The following is a 19314-nucleotide window of genomic DNA, read 5'->3' as shown; positions in this document are numbered from 1 at the left end:
TTACTTTTTGTTTTGTTGATATATGCCCAGCAAACTGTACTAGCACTTGTACAAGAAACGTATTTGTGCAAATCAAGGCTCGTCTAAGCTGGTGTGCTGGGTGACAGCAGTGAGCTTGTAGCTGCCGTGGGCTAACCCGAGCTCCCCCATGAGAAAGGGGGAACATGTTGCCATTTCAGAGATGAACTCTGAGAAACCTTAAGCTCCTCTTCCTTCTTCCCCCTCCTCCTTCCCCTCCTCCTCATTCTTGCTTCTCCCTCCCTCCCCCTGGAGGGCAGGAAGGTGGAACACTAGTAGGGCACGCAGGGAGGAAGGGCAGGGAGGTCGGAGAGAGAACGGGACCTGCACAAGGCTGGCTGCAGAGCCAGTTCACCGAGCCCAGCTTCCTGACGCCCAGCTTGGGGCTCTCCTCCAGCCCCTCACCACCACCTTTGAGTTGTAGCCCAAGTAAGGCAGCTGCTAAGAAGGGTCTGGGTCTGGGAATAAAATCCTGCCTGGAACAAATGGTTTAATCTGAGCTTCTGTTTCCCCATCTGGAAGATGGAAACCTCAATATCACAGGGCGGTCAGGAAGATTCCATCAGTCCTAACATCATGCCTGGTACACAGTAGGTGCTCAATAAATGCCACTTTCCTCGTTCCTGGTGGACTCTCCACATAGGCAGTACACCTCTTCAGCGCAGTGGAGTCCCCAAATTCATTTCTGGAATTTGCATTAGCTTTGGCGTCCCCAGGACAGGCTCTGTGCTGCCAGCTGGTTCTGGGACATGGCTGGCTTCGACCTCCTTGCCACCGAGTCCCTGGGACCCTGGACAGCGGCCTGAAGATGGAGGCCCAGAGTCCTTAAAGAGGCATCTCTGGGTAGAACAAACCCAAGGGCATGACTGCCTCCAGGTCAGGAAAGGACACAGCTTTTGAAGGAATTCCTCAAGGTCATGGAGTCGCTGCATCTACGCCGACCCCACTCTCTCCTGTATTATAGCCGGGGAAACAAGCCCCGATTGGTAACAAGTGGGACTTGGTCAAGGATTTGTTGTCAGTGCCAAGACTGACCTACCCCGCCCTGGGATCAGAGTAACGGCACTGGTGGTCTCTACGCTGCTCCAGGCCTGGTCTCCGCATCAAAGAGGCATGCTATCGTCATCTTACAAAGGGGGAAATTACCTTAGGCTGAGTAACTTGCACAAGGTCACAGGATTTGAACTTGGGACCAGAGCTGAAGAGAGGCTTTCCCCATCATGCCAGGTGTCAGAGGGGCACCCAGGAGCACTCAAGACAGGAGGTAGAGGGCACCCTCTCCCCCAGCACAGGACTATGTTGCCCAGGCTCCCCTCCCACCGCAGCCTCCTCTCCACCCACCTGTTGGATGCCTTCTTGTTGGGCCCCTCCAGGTCGTGCTTGCGGCCCAGGTAGCCCTCCATCTGCACGCTGTGCCCGTGGTCCTGCTGGGCCGGCAGCGTGATAGGCTCGTCGCCCTCGCTCAGAGGTGTGTCCAGGACCTTGAGAGGCTCTGTGGCGGGCCTCTCATCCCCGCCGGATTTCTCCTCCTGCCCTTCCTTCTGCGGCCCCGGTGGGGGTGGCGGCTGCAGGTCCTGGGGCCACTGTCTCTCTTCTTCCCCCTGCTCAGGGGCACATGGGGGGAGCACACCTTGCTGGGGTTCTGCCCGGGGACGGCTGCTCAGCAGAACTGGGAAGCCAGCAGGCCCCCAGCAGAGCCCGGTTCCCTTCTGCTGTGCCCCTCCCGGCCCTCCCTGGCTCTGCACCTGCTGTCGGTACCAGCTGGCCTGCTTCCCTAGTCTCTGCCCACATCTCTGGCTCCATTCCCACCCCCAATCTGACATCAACAGGAGGTTCTTAGAGTGAGCCGAAGGGGCCCGCATGGTTATCTCATCCGGGGGGTTGCGACCCTGCTGGCCAAGCCCGGCTCACCACCTGCCCCAGGCCCTACCCTGCCCTGTCACGTGCTCTAACTCCAGCCGAGTTCTACGTGGGCTCTGGCAAGGTTTCCTAGGAAGGGCTGCTGTTAGGCAGGGTTGAAAAACACGTGCGTAAGATGTTGAATGGGAACTCTTCTGTTACCTTCCACTTGTGTCTAAAACCTCAAAGTGAGGGTGCCAGGCCCTATGTGTCCCCCACGCCCTTAAAAAGGGAGAACCCGGCCTAGTTGGCCCTGCTCCTGCCATTTGATGGGGCAGCGGTTCCCAAGCCTGGATGCCTTTGACGTAAAACTCACCTTGAGAACTCGAATGCAAGAGGCCCGGACCCTGCCTTTACGCTGCTGCTTTAGCCTGGAGCGGGGTCAGCGCATCCGGCTTCCTTCACAAGCCTTTCCTGCATGCTAATGTCGGAGGGCCGACTGTCGCCTGTAAGGAGGCCCTGCCCTGGGGGAGGACTGGCTTTGCCTCCCTGCACCTCCCTGTGGAGGGCGGGTGCTCCCGGCTGCCCACGCTGAGTGAAGGGCCTCCAGTGGAGCCACGCGCTGTGTCAGGTGCCCATGAGAGGGGAAGTAGCCCTCCCGTTCCCCAGTTGGGCACCTCCTTATGCAGAAGCCTTGCTGCTCTGCCTTGGGCCTGCTATAGGAGGGGAAAGCGGGCACGCCAGATGGGTGGCTCTCCTACATGTCCAATGAGCACCAAGGAAGGCAGCCCAGCTCAAAGCCATCCGGCCAGAACCTTGTCTCAAAGGCCTGACTGCGGAGACCTGCAGCGCCAGGTGGGAAGGCCTTGAAGGCCCCCACGCAGCTGCGTCTGGACACCCGAAGGACCAAGGGCATCGACAGCCCAGGAGATGCCCCAGGAGGCAGTGATGAGATGGGTCCCTTTTCTACTCCTTACTCCAACCACTGAAGATGAGGCAAGGCCCAGAAGAGCAGACCCCTGCTCCTCACTGTGGCTCCTACAAAAGACACGGTCAAATGCGAAAGAGAGAGATGGAGGATGGGAGGATGTGGGCACCGGATTAGGCACCGGATTGAAGCTTTAAACTGAAATAGGTTTGGTAGATGAAAAGTGCCCAAGGTCTGTCTGAGATGTCACCAAGGAATAGAAAGGGAGGCTCAATGGCGATGTTCGAAGGCAGTGCTTGGAAGAAAGATAAAGCTGGTCATGTTTCTATTCCATAAAGCGAGGGCTGTTCAATAAACAGGTATAAGTTGGGGTTCCACTAAGATCTTACTTAAAGAAAGGATAACATGACTGGAAAAGATCGAAAACCACTACCCTAGTCAAATACCTTCAATTTATGAGAAAATCTTTGCTCAGAGTGGTTAAGTGACTTATCCAAGGTCACACAGCTTACAGGTATTAGAGGCAATTAAAAACGTGCATTCCAGAACTGGATGGACCTGAGTTTTTATCACATCTATAGGGCTCTCATCCTTTGCTGTCTTAGAACCCCCTGAGAGTTGTGGCCAGGCCACCCTCATTTTCATGCATTTGCACAATTTGCATCTTCAAGAGCACAATGAGCCAGCATTGCCCACAAGGATCTGGAGGCCCAAAGCCTGGATGTCCTCTAGCACAGAGGAAAGGCAAGAGTAGCAGGAGTAGGGCTGGAGCCTGGGTTTGGGGTCCTTCTGGGAACCCCATCAGGCCAACCCTCTGAGCTGGTGCAAGGTTTGGGAGATGGACAGTATTGCAGGGTGAAGCCTTTTCATCCCTTCCCTCTCCACCTGGCCGCGCTGCTCCTCCCCGCACCTGCCCTGGGGTCTCGGGAAGATGGCATGGCAGACGCTGGGTGGGGAGCCCGCAGACCCTCACAGCCATGCCTGACCCTCGCCCAGCCTTCCCCTCCTGGGACTGGTCTTACTGGAGGCCCGTGGGCCCACATTTTCTTCCCACACTTTCACTTCCATTCTCCTTCCTTTTGGGAACTGTCCTCTGAAAATAAAGACGCATTTCCCCAGGACTGCTTCCCACTGTAACCACCTCTCTCTGCTTCCTCCCAGTGGGCGCCTGGCCCATTCCCTGCAGGGGGATCCAGAGGCCAAGGCCACTGTGATCAAAAGTTAACTGGCTGGGTCATGGGTTGGCTTTGGAAAAGGGGCGTTTCCAACGATTTCTTAAGTGCTCTGGACTGTCCCCATGGAGAGATTTAAAGTGCACCCTGTCCTCTCTGTCCCCACCGCCAAGGCCTGAGGAGAAGGCCCAGGGCTGATGGCTTCTCTTCCCCTGGGCTGGGGGAGGGGACACCGCTGAGAAAGATGGTGGCATGGTTTGGGCAGACGGGCCTTCCTGTCCCAGGTTCCAGGGGTGACTATGCTTTGTGCCATCTTATAAGAGGAAGTCGGGAGAGAGGGGAGGAGGTGACAGTTCTGCGGCCTCTGGAACCAGGCCATGGAGATCCTGCCTTGCCCAATAGGCAGAGGCGTCTGAGGACAGCAGAGCACCAAAAGGGGGTGCTGGCTGAGGAGCGGGGCCCAGAGCTGGGGGCTCCTTGGCTATAGAGACAGGCAGGTTCTGCCAGAAGGCCCTGCTTTGGTGAGGTGGTCTGGTTCCCGTCTGTCCTCCATTCTATAGGCAGAAGGCCTGCTGTGCTAGCCCTCAGGCCATTGGGAGGGTGCATGGATTAGACCTACACTGCTAAGCGGTACCAGCCTAGAGACGGCACCCAGAGGAGCTGGGGACACGGAGGGGGAAGGGCCAGCTGCTTGGAGTTTCTGGGGGTCAGGCTGGGTGGCTGGTGAGTCTTAGGCCATACCTGGGAGTGAGAGCATGAGGGAGAGTGGCCTGGGGGTGAGGGCTGGAATAAGGGAATAAGGGAGGTGCTGCCTGCAGCATGGAGCCCGGTTCTCTGGTGACTGGTGGGTAGGGGTGGGGGAGATGTGTGAGAGGCGGGCATGCACACTGGCTGCTGGGGTCATGATGCCAGGGTAGGACTGGGGACATCTGCTATTGGCTGCTGGTTGGGGGACATGAGGGGATAGAAAGGCACAGACAGGAACCTTTTATAGGATCGTAAACAGGGGGAGGCCCCGGCCACTGATGGAGGTGGGTGAGGGGGGATGGCCACCTCAGAATCTTGTAAGCTCAACTTTTTAGGGTCCTGCCTTGCTAGGAAGCTGGCTTGGCGGGGGTGCAGGCAGAGGGTTGAGAGTCTCCTCCACAAAGGAGGTTCAAGAAAGGGAGGTTATGGGCACATTTCTTCTCAAGAGTTGAAGGTGTCCTTCCAGGCTCAGCCAGCAGGTGGCGGGAGGACAGCACACAGACTACTCTAGCTCCCAGGAGGAAAATAACCTGGTTTGTGAACACAGGAAATTTTGGAGGTTCTAGAAGATGCTCAGTGAACCCAGGTACACTAACAAGCAAAGAAACACAAGTGAGGAGCTTCTCTCGAGAGGAGATGCTGATAAGCAAGGGCCAGGGCATAAGGGTGCGGCACAGAAAGCGAATGCTCCACCTTAGCCGTCCGATGGTCCTGCTATGTCACCGCAAGGACTGGGCTCAGAGTGTGTGTGTAGTGGGCCTCGAGGGAGGGGCACTCCAGGAAGGTTCGGGAGGGCTTAGGCAATGGATGTTAGAATTCATAGGGAGGGAGTTTCTTTTAAGAGATGAAAGGCTGCCCTAACTGGTTTGGCTCAGCGGATAGAGCATCGGCCTGCAGACTCAAGGGTCCCAGGTTCGATTCCAGTCAAGGGCATGTACCTTGGTTGTGGGCATATACCCAGTGGGAGGTGTGCAAGAGGCAGCTGATTGATGTTTCTCTCTCATCGATGTTTCTAACTCTCTATCCCTATCCCTTCCTCTCTGTAAAAAATCAATAAAATATATTTTTAAAAAAGAGAGATGAAAGGCTACAGTGAGGGATGGAGGAAAAAAATGAAGACTTAACTAATCACCTACCAGATGCCAGATGTTCTACCTGTACTCTCTCTTCCCATCCTCACACCCTCTCTGCAAGGCAGGTATCCTCACCACACCGATTTCAGAGGAGGGAACCAGACCCGGGGTGGGGAATGAATAACTTGTCCACAGCCTCACATCTAGTGAGCAGAAGGTTGAGATGCAGACCTGCTGCCGGGGGGGGGGGGGGGGGGGGGGGCGCGGGGGGGGGGGCGGTGTACTATTGCTAGAGTGAAGTACCTGTCTGATGGGTCACAGCCCACATGGGCAGCTCGGTTCTGTAAGACACGTGGCTGGCCAGCTGAGGCAGCGGATCACATCAGAACCACACTGGAAGGGGCCAGAAGTGGGGCTTGGAGCCAGACAGGACTTATTACTGATGTGGTAGGCAACCACATAGCCCTGGGGAACTGCAGGTGTGTGTGGGGAGGGAGGGGGCTGGCCACTTACACCTGAGTTTTACCCTCCACCGGCACCTGACATTGAGGCTCTCCTCTGGGTGAGGGGCTGTTGGCAGGCAGGCTGGGAAGGCTGTCCACAAGACAGTTGTTCACAAGGAAAGAAAAAGGGATGGTCTGTTGAGTTGAGAGCAGTCAGAGATGAAGAGATGGCCACTTAGAGTGATCAGAGACAAAAGTCTAAAGAGAAAGAAGTTGTTGAATAGGGGAAGAGGGTGAGGAGCGGAGGCTGGGCCAGGCGGTGAGGGTCCCCTGGTTGGTGGTGGGAATGGTGAGGGGCTCCCATGAGAAGTGGGGGGGTGGGCGTGGGCCGGGAGCAAAGCGGATCAACATGTGCTTTTGGGGCCAGCTGTCTAAGATGCCAACTGGGGGACCAGGGAAGACAACAGGAGAGAACGAGAGCAGAAGGCCCCAGATAAAGTGAGGGCGATGGAGAGGGGAGTGTGCAGGGTCCCCTTGGACGGATGGGGGGTGGGGTGGGGAAGACCTGGTCCACTGGCGGCATTTGGGCCAGAGGAGAACGAGGCTTCCTGGGGAGCTGTCTTCATCATTCCCACCGGGGTGTGGGCTCTTCGGGCCCTGCCCTGGAGAGCAGGGCTTGCTGGGTCAGCATTAGAAAGACTAAACAATGAGTGAGAACTACAACTGAGGTCCAGAAAAAAAAAAAAGACTAAACAGATGACTCGCCCATCCAGCTCCACCACCCACTGTCGAGCGGGCAGCTTCCAACCTGACTCAGAGCTGAGGCCGCCCAGAGACCACCAGTATCTGGGATGCTCTGAGACACAGCTTGGAAGAAAGAACTCGGGAGGGGCCTTTGGAACAGTGTGGCCAGAAAGATCCCATCTGACCACAGCAAAAAGCTGGGCACACCCAGCAGTGAGCAGCTGTCCAGCAAGAGCCCAGAGCGAGCTTCTCTGGGGAGCCTGGAGTAGCAGGGCCCGGGGCCAGAGAGCAGGCAGACACACCCCTGCCTCGCTGACTCAGGCATCCTGGGGAGGCAAGGACACGCCCAAGTTTAGGGGAAACGGGGTTCTTTCCAGGCCGGTCTGCTCATTATGAGCAAACACAAGATTTGCATTCACTGCAAAATGTGAAGCAGCAGCTCAGTTGGGCCTCGCAGGGGGAGGGGAGGAGGGATGGGGAAGCTTGCTCAGGCAAGAAGAAACAGCTGCTGCCTCCACACCCACATCCCTCCCATCCAAGGACGTCAGAGCGTGGGCTCTGGCTGCTGATGAAAGCGCCAGGCTGCCTGGGGGAGTTGCACAGGTTGCCAAGGGGGTGGCAGCCGCTGGAGCCAGCCAGGCACTGGCTGAAAGGTGTCCTGTCTCCCAGAAGTGTGGGGAGGGCTGCAACCCAGTGCCCATCCAGCCCCGGGCACCGGCGCTCGCATTCTCGTGCTGGCTACTCTCCTGAAGCCACAGCGATCACGGAAGGAGAGCCAGGGTCCTAGTCTCAATGCCCATGCTCATCCCAGTCCTCGGGAAGCCAGCTGCAGGCAGCCTGGGGTCCCGGTGAGAGTGCCGTGTGAGTGCTTGGGGGAGGGGGTTTTCTGTGACTACCTCCTATGGGGCCTGGTAATGACTCGCACCCGGGCAGCTGCTCTCCTGCGGGCCTGGCGCCCTCGAGTCCTGAACCACAGACCACATCTGTCCGGGCCTGAGGCAGACAGGACTGACTGTCCCAAACCATGAACTCGAGGACACACTGTTTCTTGTCACAGCCCCTAGGAGCACCTTTCAGGCATGTGACCTGTCGCAGCAGCCCGGCTGGGAGATCCCAGAGCAGCCCCCTTCCCACCAGGCCAGGAACAAGCCCAGGGCGCAGCCAGGAGACATCCAGGGCTGCTGGCTGGGGCCGGGGCCTGGAGTAACTCAGATTCTCTGCAATATCGCTTCTGTCCCGTGAAACCAACGCAACATCACAACGTCAGCATCTCACCCGGATGTCATAGGAGATTCCGAGGCCCCAGACCCCAGGAGATGAGGACCTTAGCAGGACCCCAGCCCTTCCCAGGGCCACACGCAGGTGCAAGGGAAACATGTAAGGGGAGGGTATTGGGGTGAGTGCACCCCAGGCACAGAGAGGAAGGGGCCCCCTCTAGCACCCAGGAGGGAGGCAGAGGTACTGGCCGTGTCAGGAACTGAGATCCAGTTCTGCCTCTTCCCCAAACAGGGACAGAGGCAAACACCCCAGCCCTCTGCCTTGTCCTTCCCATCTCCAGCCTCACACCCAGCGGCACCTGACAAACACGAACCAGGTTCCCTAGCTCCGGAGGAGGCAGGCGAGTGGGGAAAACCACTCTCCCGCCCTCCCTTTATTCAGCACACTGATGACACTCAGGAACGCTCTGGACTCTCTGTAATCCTGCGGAGGGCTTTATAAGGGCGAGGAGCCCCGGGAAGACGAGGCGGCTTGTCTAAATCATGCCGGGAGGTTCCCGAAGAACTCGGGGCGAGAGCCCAGCGTCCTGACCTCCACCCGGGAGTTGGCCTGTTGTCATACCTGCTTCTTCTGCTTGGCCTCACACACACTTACTTATCTACTTACCTTATGAATGAATCCGTTTTTACCAGAATATGCTCTAATGGGGAAAGGTGAGGGGCGAGGGAGGTGATGCAGGGAATGGCACTCGGTGCCTGCGTGTACGTGCGTGTGTGTGCACACAGGAAGGGGAGGGGAGGGGAGGGCCGGGTGGGGCCGGCAGGGTGGCCGCCTGTGGGGTGCAGCAGTCTAGACGGGCTCAGGTGCCTGGTCCGCTCCCGTCTGTTCCCCCAAGCAGGAAGCCGCATGCACCAGTGATGGGTCTCACAGGAAGCGACACGCGTGGGTCTATTCTATAGGGCACCGACACCAGACCACACACACGGGACAGCAGCCAGCCACCGCGCCCAGGCCCACCGAGAGAAGGCCCAGCAGACAGCCGGCCTTCCTGGGAAAGGCCTTCGTGTCTGCAAAGGGCTCCCAGCCTGCGTGAGACCCGTTAGGCTTTCTTCTCGTATCCGAGACCAATGGGGGAGCACACCTCCCTCGGAGTTTCGTGGATCCTCATGAAAACTCAACGCAGGCTGAGACAGGACGGCAGCAGGAAGTGTTCCCAGGAGGCCTCGGGCCTGGCTTTTACGGAGTCGCCAATGGTTTCTTCCTGGTGCCGGGCACAGGCCCGTTTTCCCGGCTGGAGGGCGGGCTCTCTGAGAAGGTCTCAAGGGTGGGCCCACTCTTCCTTCCAGAGAGACTCAGGTCCAAGCAGGTTTTATTCCCCCGAACCCAATGACCTCCCGATGCTGGATGGAGGCGGCTGACACACATGTAATTACATTTGCACAGACGTACGTGACACAGACAACGGGTGGAGTCATTCAGGAGGTCACAAGGAGCCCGCAGACCTGGGACACCACTGCACACAGACACAGGGGATGCACAGCCGAAGCGCGGGTGGTGCAGGAGGTGGAGGCGGGGGCAGCCCCAGCCCCTGTGTCCACAGTCCGTGCCAGCCCCCAGCATTTGCGCTCCTTCCGGTGGGGGCTGTCACTGGGAGAAAGGGGCTGGGGCGCAGTCCACCGGAGACCCCCATAGGCCGCGATGGGAGCTTGAGAGGGAACTTCTGGGAGAGACCGGGCAGCGGGAGCCCAGCAGTGTCCTCTGCTGGACACAAAGGGCTGGTGCAGCTCAGGAAGAGAGGCCTCGACCAGGAGAGGGAGCTGTGTGTGTGTGTGTGTGTGGTGTGGGTGACAGAAGTGTGTGCTGAAGGGCTGAAGTCTGGACCTGACAGGGATTCTGCACAGGAAATAATCACTGTGTGTGCATTTTTTTCTGGGGTGGTTGGTGTGCCAGAAATTTTCACCTAGAATACCAATTTCCCTAAACCCCCAAAGGTTCAGGCAAGCTCACCGGGGCACCTGTAGAGGCAGGGTTCATGCAGAGAGAAGCCATGCAAGGCACATGCTGAGATTTTTGCTTTCTTTTCAGCCGCTCCCCAGGGCGTTTTCCCCAAACCTGGGTTACAGACTCACAGGTCTCCTGCACCGACCCCCTGGGTCCTTTTAGCTAAGGGACCTCTTCCAGGCAAGGTCCTGAGCCATATGCCCAGGCGACTGGCAGCTGGTGGGTCTTAGTCCCCTCCCACTCCTCCCCTCAGCCACACACGCTCCTTTTCCACAAGTGGGGGGACTGGCCCTGTGACCCAGAAGCCCTGGGGCTCTCCCCATGCTCACAGGGCTCCTTCAAGTCTGTTCCTGCCCCAGAACCAGCTCCACATCCAAACTCATTGACCAACAGGCCTCAGACCAGGAAGGTGCAATGGGGGAGGGGGCTGTCCCTGGGGACGGAGGGGATTGCTAGAGGGGCGGGCGCCCTGAAATGCGTGGCTGTAGCGGGCACCCCTGGGCTGTCTATTTGTGGATGTGTGTGGATGTGTGTGGTGAGACACTGTGTTAAGGATGGAGTGAGAGGGAAAAAGGACGGTGTATGGAAATGAGTCATCCCTGTATACACTCCTTCCCCTGATGTAGATGGTGATGTATTTATACAAGAACATTTATTAGACTAGGTAAAACCAAACTAATGGAGTCATGTCAGTGGGCTCACATGTCAGTTTCTTCTGGGTCGAGGGGAGGAGGGGAGTCAGTCTAGGAATTGAGAAAACCTAAGTGGAAATGCAGACTGGTCTGAAGGAGGAGTCTGGGGGTGCGGTGGCCGTGCCTGCCCTCGACTTCCGCCCCGGCCCCGGCCCCGGCCGAGCCTAGTAGGGGTGAGCAGGTTCTGGCAGCAACGACTCCCAGGAACTAGACAAGTGGGACAGGAAACTGACCGGGGACGTTCTCTCCGTGGCTGCTCGATGGGGACCTCGGGGACCCTCCCCTGCTGTCTCGCCTTCCTCCTCTTGAGGCCTACGAAGACACAGCCCCTCTTCAGAAACAAGCACCTCTGAGGCCAGCGCCTACCCCAGGCCTGGCTCTCCGGCCCTCCTCCCGGAGCTCATGCCAAGTACCTCCCCATCCAGGCCTCCTGGCAGCCTGGCAGGTGCTTAGCAAGTTGCTGCTTCATCTGCCTTAACTCCCTGCTCCCACCGGCTCTGCCTGCAGCAGGTCTCCGGCCACCCATGACTTGGGGTTAGCCACAGCTCCTCTCTGCCCACAAGCTCCAGACACTCCCGATTTCTCTAACTAGTGGCCCAGGTGTGAGAGGTCACAGGTGTGTTTTTTAAACGTCAGGGGGGCCCAGCTGATGAAGCTCAGTGGTTGAGCATCGAATTATGAACCAGGAGGTCACGGTTCAATTCAAGGTCAGGGTACATGCCTGGATTGTGGGCTCGATCCCCAGTGTAGGGCGTGCAAGAGGCAGCTGTTCAATGATTCTCATCATTGATGTTTCTATCTCTCTCTCTCTCTCCCCCTCTCCCTTCCTCTCTGAAATGAATGAAAATATATTTAAAAAGATCAGGGGGCTGTTTCTGATGAAAAAAATACTCTCCCTCCTCCTCCCCCTCTCAGAGTGCTCCAGCGAAGCCCACCGCCCAGCCCTCCCCATACTTACCCAGTCTCCTCCACGGGGGGCTCTGGGATCTGGCGTTCTTTTAGCTCAAGCTGGGGGAGGAAAAGGCCAAGGGGGTCAGAGCAGCCAAGGAGAGACTACTCTCAGACCCCTTTCTCTAATGGGCTCCCTGTACCCACCACACCCTGGCATATGTTCCTTCTGGGTTACCCCCTCTTGTCTTTGGGTTCAAAAGTCAGTCCTCTCTACCACCCCTGCTTCCTTCCCACTCCCTGCCTTGCCAGCCTTTCACCCTGTCCTTAGTGTCCAACAACAGCTAAGAGCTCTTGACCTGAGGTACCCTCCAGGCGTGGCTGCCCACACCCAGCCCGGCTCACCGTGGTGGGCTTCTCCAGGGCCGCGAAGCGCTCTGCCCAGCTGGCCGTGGACTTCTCGAATGCCTCGTGCCTCTTGATGAGCTTCTCCACACTGTCCACCGTGTGCCCGAAGTCCCGGCTGGCCAGGTAGGGCTCCTGGGCGATCAGCCACGCCTCAGCCACGGAGGCGTCCCGAGAGAACTGGCACACTTCCAGCACTGCCACGGAGAGCGAGACACAGGCCCCACGGGGCCCAGGGGGCCGTCAGCACCAGTGGCTGCTCCCGGGGACCTCGGGGACCCGCACGGAGTTGGCAGTCAGCCATGAGGCCCGCACGCGTGCCCGTGACTACGGACACCCTGTGCAGGGATGACCTTCTGCCGAGACCACTCCTTCCCCACGCCAGGCCCCTACCTCGTTTCCATCAGTAGTGATGCTTTAAAAACCCATCAGTGAGAACAAACTCCACTTTGAAAACAAAATGCAGTCTAGACATCTCCCTTTGAGGAGCTGTGTTCTGCCCTGAACAGCCTCTCCCCAGCCCTCGGCTGTCCCTCAGAATCGTGCATGAAGAGCCAGGGGACCCGTCCAGGGCTTCCTGGCTCATGGCGCCCGCCTGAGTGGCGGGATTTCTCCACCTTCCTAGTATCCACAGTTCCTTCTGTGCCCAACACGCCTCAGATCAAACATCTGGGATGCACTCGGGCCAGTTACTTAAACTCTCTAAGGATCCCAGCTGCTGGCTCCAGCAGCGGGGCCCTCTGAGAGGCTCCCAGAGGCCTGGGTAATGGAGCTTTGAGGATGGGTGTGTTGTGTGGGGGGGCTGCTCTCAGCAGTGGTGACATCACCCTCCTGCCCCGCCCAGCAGGCCTGGCCCCTCCCCTCCAGGTCCCCTGGCTCCCGGGCAGCACTCACACATGCTGAGCCGCTCCCAGCGGGCCTCCCACTTCTCATTCATCTCTTTCCTCCTGGACATCACCTGCTGCAGTTTCTCCCTGATCTGCGGGGAGGGAGAGAGAACAGCTCAGGCTCTGGTAACCCTGCCCCCTGTGTGAGTCGGTGCACAGAGACATCCTGCAGAGACCGCCGGGCTTGGTCACACAGACCTGGCTTCGAGTCTTGGCCCAGCCACTTGCTAGCTGTGCAGCCCTGGGCAAGTTACTTAACCTCTCTGAGGCACCTCACCTAGGAAGTGGGTGTTGCCAACTGCAAAGCCTGCACACATGTCGGCGACAGGTGGGTTATTAACCTGCTCTCTCTACCAAGCAGCCAGCCCCTGAGTGGGTGTGGTGGGCTCTCCTCACCAATGCTCCAGGGAGGAAAGGAAGATGAGCCCCCCCCCAGGAAGCTGTCTGGTCCAGCGAGAGTGGGGGCAAGGACGGAGAAGGCTGGCTGTCCCCCTGTCCCCCTCACCTCCTCGGAGGCCTGGTGCTCCCGCTGCAGCAGGGACTCGCCAAGCTCCAGGCAGGCGTTGAAGTTCTTGCTCCGGGTTTCGATCTCCGCCCTGATGCCCTGGTGATACTTCATGAGCAGTTCCACTGAGGAGACGTCCCTGGAGGGCAGGGGGGAGGAGGAGGAGGACAGGGTCAGGGAAGAGAGTCGAGGAAGGAGGAAATGGTGGTGACTCTGGTCAGCCTGATGCCAAGTCCTGCTCAGAGGGGCCACCCTCACCTGCCTGGGGTCTGAGCCCACCCCTCCTCCCCCCACAGGAACACTGGTGCTGACTGATGCCCTGGTGTCTCCACTGGCCAGTGGCCAGGGCCGGGGCAGGGCTGCAGGGCCCCTGGAGGAAGCCTGGGAGTGCTATTTGACAATAACAAGGTAGGAAGCTCTGATGCAGGCTACCACGAAGGCATCCTGAACAGTGTGCTCGGTGACAGCAGCCAGGCAGGAAAGACCACATATTATATAATTCCATTCATCAAAAAAGTCTAGAGACAGAAAACAGGTTAGGGGCTGCCAGGGGCTCAAAGAGGGGGGATGGGGAGTGATGACGGCTGGGGGCACATGGTTTCCTTTTGGGATGATGAAAATCTAAACTTATGCCCTGGCTGGTTTGGCTCAGTGGATAGAGCATCGGCCTGCGGACTTGAAGGGTCTCAGGTTCGATTCTGGTCAAGGGCACATGCCCGGGGTTGTGGGCTCGATCCCCATTAGGGGGTGTGCAGGAGGCAGCCGATCAATGATTCTCTCTCATCATTGTTGTTTCTATCTCTTTCTCCCTCCTCCTTCCTCTCTCTGAAATCAATAAAAAAATTTACAAATAAATAAATAAACTTATATTGCAATGGGCGTACACTGAATATATGAAAAACCACTGAATTTAAATATGGAATTGCATGGTATGTGAGTTGTATCTCAATAAAGATGTTAAATATTAAAGCTTGACCATCAGGACCAGCACCAGAGGGGCAGACCTGGGCCAGAAATGACTGTGCCGTGACCCAGAGCCCGGCCCCGCTGAGCTCTCGCTGCCCCAGCGCCTGTCCCGCCTCCCACAGCAACGAGCTCCTTCCTGAGCTTTAGGGGAATGGCCCCCACAACCCAGAGCTGGGAAGAACAAACAGTGAACCCCGTATTCTCACTGCTTCGCGTAGAACCTCACTAACAGATGCCTTTCATGCCACACTCAGGGCTCCCTTTCCTCAGAAATGGCTGGTCCTTCAGAAGAAGCCGAGCCCCTCAGTTTCAGCCTGGATGCAGCCCTAGGGGTGCCTGGGGCTCCTATGCACCCACAGGGCAGGACTGTCCCTCTCAGGGCAGGACTGTCCCTCTCAGGGCAGGACTGTCCCTCCCAGGGCATCACTGTCCCTCCCAGGGCATCACTGTCCCTCCCAGGGCAGGACTGTCCCTCCCAGGGCATCACTGTCCCTCCCAGGGCATCACTGTCCCTCCCAGGGCAGGACTGTCCCTCCCAGGGCATCACTGTCCCTCCCAGGGCATCACTGTCCCTCCCAGGGCAGCATGTCCCTCCCAGGGCATCACTGTCCCTCCCAGGGCATCTCTGTCCCTCCCAGGGCATCACTGTGTCTCCCAGGGCATCACTGTCCCTCCCAGGGCATCACTGTCCCTCCCAGGGCAGCATGTCCCTCCCAGGGCATCTCTGTCCCTCCCAGGGCATCACTGTGTCTCCAGGGCAGCATGTCCCTCCCAGGGCAGGACTGTGTCTCCAGGGCAGAGCCTCAGCGCAGCTCCCCGGCTGCCAGCCTCTGAGACAACAAAGCCCGGAGCGGGCTGCCTTGAGGACGCCCCCTCACCTGGGCCTCTCCTGCGTCTCGATCTGCCGGATGATGCTCTCCATCCAGGAGAGCAGGTCGCGGGCCATGCTGAAGAAGCGGAACTTGTCCGCCGTGTCCACCAGCTGGGTGCGGCGCCCGGCACAGGCATCGAGCAGCGCCTGCCACGCAGCAGACACCTCGCGCTCCTTGTCCTGGATGGCGTCCGCCTTTTCCCCAGCGTACGCCAGCTGCAGGCGGGTGGCCACGTCCTGGAACTGCTGTACCTGAGATCGGGCAAACCTGGACATTGTTCCCCAGAAAGATGCATCCCCTGCCTCCTCCCTGCCTCCCCCCACCCCAGGCTCCGCTGGGAGGCAGCACCCACTGCGTGCAGGAGCAGCTCTTGCTTTGGCACCTCTGCTGAGGCAATGCCCCTCCCACTCCCCACGGGTGCTCCTCATCCAAGGGGAGCGAGAGGGACTCTATGCCCTTTGATCTCCTCAGAGATATGATCATAAGAATAACTATGTGCCAGGAGCTTCTAAACACTTTATTGCTCCCTTCATTTTTACAACAGCCCCATGAAAGAGGACTAGGGAACAGGCCTGTCATCCCTGTTCTGGAGATGAGGAAACTGAGGTACGGGGGGGGGGGAGGGGCGGGGCTAAGTGATGGGCCTGAGTCACTCACAGGAGCAGACAGGGCAGCTGGGGGTGGGGGTGAGCTCCCACGTCCCTGTTCACAACCTGCACGCTGCCTCACCAGGCCCCTGTGCGAGGCCGGCCAGGCAGTGCAGCCTCACCCTCAGAAGTCAGCGGGACTCTACCTGCCTCAGGGGCTCCGGCGCCCCTCCAGCTGGAGGACAAACGCCTAGGACGCCCGCTCTGGGTGAACCAGGGGCCTGAGCCTGCTGGGTCGGTGCAGGACTGCACGGCAGCTCATCTCTCCTGCCACGGGAGGCCCAGCAAGTCCCCAACAGCCGGGCCCTCGCCCTGCACGTTCTATTGCACTGAACTCTATAGAACCCACAGACCTTGGCAGTGCCTCGGGGGGTACCCCAATGATGGGAGGAGGGGGGTCTAGACAGATTTGGGGGCTCCTCCAGGTCCCATGTGGAAAGGCCAAACAGCCCGGGGCCGAGGGCAGTCTGTAGTCAGACTGCAGGGTCTGCATCCTGGCTCCACCGCCAATCGCATGTTCCGGCACCGCGCCTGCCCTTGCTAAGCCTGGTCCTCATCTATAGAATGCAGGGAGCAGCATACCATCCTCAGAGGGTGGCTCTGGGGACCCAGCCAACCCACGTATAACGTAGAACAGCGCCTGGTGCTAGGAGAGCGTTAGGTATGTGTCTGCTAATGATGCTTAATACTCTGCACAACCAGAGAAATCGTATTCTAAGGTATTTTGTGCACTGGGTTTTTTGTAAAGATTCAGTTTGAAGACTAGAAGCTGAACATCTGAAAGCCACGGCTCCTGCCTCCCTGCCCTGAGCGGCTGCTCTCTCAGGAGGGGAAGTCCCCTGTGGAAGCAGGAGAGGAACTGACCCCGGGGCCCCAGGAACTGGCCATGGGGAAGACGGGAAGGTAGGTCCTGGAACCTGCGGGAGACAGTAAGGGACAGAGGCACCTGCACGCCCAGGAGGTGGAGCTCCCGCTCGAAGGCCGTGTGCACCCGGTGGAAGGACTCGGCGGTGCTTGCGTCCAGCCCCACGTCCTCGGGCAGCTCGCGGTGCTTCTCGTCGATGAGGCCCAGGATCTCGGTGCCCGTGTAGAAGTAGCGGTGCAGGTCGTAGGAGGCGGCCAGCAGCTGCATGCGCGTGTCGATGAGCTCCAGCAGGTCCGCCCACATCTCGTTCAGCCCGTCCTTCCACTCGGCGATGGTGGCCGCCTCTCCGTGGCCCGCGTCGATGAGCCGCTCGATAATGGCATTCACGTTGTCCACACGCTCCTGTCCGATGGCCCCAGTCTCCCGGGCAAAGTCCCGGAATTTGTCCCGGAGCAGCTGGGCAGGGGTAGAGAGAAATGTGGTTATTGCCCAGCCGGTGTGGCTCAGTGGTCGAGTATCAACCTCTGAACCAGGAGGTCAGGGTTCAATTCCTGGTCAGGGCACATGCCCAGGTTGCAGGCTCAATCCCCAGTAGAGAGTATGCAGGAAGCAGCTGATCAGTGATTCTCTCTCATCAGTGATGTTTCTCTCCCCCCTTCTCCCTTCCTCTCTGAAATCAATAAAAATATATTTAAAAAATATATTTTTTAAAAAGAAATGTGGTTGTCAGGGCTCAGGGATGGGTGGTGTCCTCACACTGTGGCAGACTTTCCCAGGTGGGGACTTGGGCCACCTGGTGCCGCTCTCACACCTGCCCCCGAGCGCCCAGAGCCCACTGCTGGGCCTGCACGCCCGGGCAGCACTTTGCAACGGGCGGGTGTGCGGGTGTGTCTGGAACGAGGGCTCCTGAATTAGAGGAAGACGAAGAAAGCGGTCCCGTGAGCACTCACAGTCACGTGGTCAAAGTCTTGCCCCATTTCTGGGGACGAGGCCACCAGCTCCTTCTCGGCGATCCACTGCTCCAAGTCGTCGGCCTCCCTCTTCAGCTGGAACAGGTGGTACATGTTCTCCAGCTTCCGCTTGCGCGCCTCGGCCATGTCCTTCAGCCCCGCGTACTGCTTGTCCACTTGCCCCTGAAGCCTGATGATCTGCTCCCTGGAATTCAAAACAGAAAGTGCTCAGAGACAGCGACAGAAAGCCCAGAGCAGCCATTTCAGGGGGCATGACCTACTCCCCCAGCCCGGCGACAGGGACACTCGGGGAAACGCGGCTGAGGAGCAATGGCAGCGACTTCTGGGAGGAGCTGGGGAGGGAAGGAACCATCCCTCAGCCGTGATGCTCCCGGGGATGACAGAACGGTGTCCCCCTCGAGGTGGATGCTTCCCCCACTGCCCTGCCCTCAGGGAAGTCCAGAGAGACCAGTGCAAATGGGGCCGTTGCCATTATTCCTCCAGGGAGGCTGGTGGGTGAGGCCGCCTGAGCGGCTGCAGTCGCAGCAGGAGAGCGGCGTGCAGTACCAGTGGCCCCATCCTCAGGCTCCCTGGGAGATGCTGAGGGGGCTGCTGAGGACCCACAGCTGTGGATGCCCTAAGGCAGCTGAGGACAGGGCCATGACGGGGGCAGCTGTGTGAGGCCCTATGGGCTCCCATTTATGTAGAACCCCGAGGTGGGGACAGGTCTTCTACCTTCACCCCGCTATGACAGTCTTGCTGAGAGACTGACATCCTGAAGTGCCTTGTGGACCATAAAGACAAGAGCAAGGCTAGTCTTCAGTGCCTCCTGGCATAGTCTAACTCGTCACAAGGCTGGCGCTCTCAGTTCCCCCAGCGGGTGGCTTTGCTGTCCTGTTTTCTGATCTCTTTGCAAACCAGACCTCAGTCAGCCCGGTTTGAAGTTACCCACACAAAACCAAGGCATGGAATGGAACTGGGCCAATCGGAGGTCCAGAAAGCAGTTTTCTCAAACCCGCACTTTTCAGGAAAACGGTTCCCGTTTTCCCACTGGATCTGAAGGGATCCTGGTGGGTGGGAGCCCGGGCCTGACACCCCAGTTGCTGCACGCACCCCTCGGGGTGGCCCGCAGCGAGCAGGCCCTGGGCCCGGCCGGCCAGCTGCTTGATGTTCCGCCCGTACTCCTCCACCGCGCGCTGCTGCCGCAAGTGCCGCTTCAGCATCACGATGGCGCCCTCTTCGTCCTAGGAGGCGGGACAGCATGAGCACAGGGAGCGGGCGGCCCGGGTCACAGCCCAGCTCCTGCAGGTGCCCCAGGTGGGGGAGAGCCAGGCTCACGGGACACCCACGGGGAACTGCGTCCTCCTTTCCTGCTATTCATGTTCCGGCAATGCCCACCCCCCACCTGCCTCCCGGCTCCCCAGTCTGATTGCTACCCTTCCAGGCCCAGCTCC

The 19314-nt window shown here is 58.7% G+C and overlaps 1 protein-coding gene across 2 annotated transcripts in view; it reads right to left on the bottom strand.

Moving 5' to 3' along the window:
- The window catches only part of SPTB (spectrin beta, erythrocytic), a 122951-nt gene that overhangs the window by 4355 nt on the left and 99282 nt on the right, over nucleotides 1-19314 (bottom strand). Inside the window, exons 24-33 of one of the 2 annotated variants that reach the window (XM_070418413.1) lie at nucleotides 18974-19104; nucleotides 17861-18065; nucleotides 16992-17366; nucleotides 15405-15649; nucleotides 13561-13699; nucleotides 13063-13147; nucleotides 12169-12365; nucleotides 11834-11883; nucleotides 11109-11187; nucleotides 1360-1619 (exon numbers count right to left, since the gene is read on the bottom strand). In XM_070418413.1, the coding sequence (XP_070274514.1) occupies nucleotides 1360-1619; nucleotides 11109-11187; nucleotides 11834-11883; nucleotides 12169-12365; nucleotides 13063-13147; nucleotides 13561-13699; nucleotides 15405-15649; nucleotides 16992-17366; nucleotides 17861-18065; nucleotides 18974-19104 (1766 nt within the window). Of the gene's footprint in view, nucleotides 1-1359; nucleotides 1620-11108; nucleotides 11188-11833; nucleotides 11884-12168; nucleotides 12366-13062; nucleotides 13148-13560; nucleotides 13700-15404; nucleotides 15666-16991; nucleotides 17367-17860; nucleotides 18066-18973; nucleotides 19105-19314 lie in introns of those variants that run through there. The other variant, XM_070418422.1, reaches the window with a different exon arrangement.

Source organism: Myotis yumanensis, unplaced genomic scaffold (genome assembly GCF_028538775.1).
Source record: "Myotis yumanensis isolate MYYU_CA2020_CCGP unplaced genomic scaffold, mMyoYum1.0.hap1 SCAF_1, whole genome shotgun sequence".
In the NCBI taxonomy this organism is placed as follows: Eukaryota; Metazoa; Chordata; class Mammalia; order Chiroptera; family Vespertilionidae; genus Myotis; species Myotis yumanensis.
The sequence above is the reverse complement of the archived record's forward strand: the minus strand, read 5'-3'. Positions and strand labels throughout refer to the sequence as shown.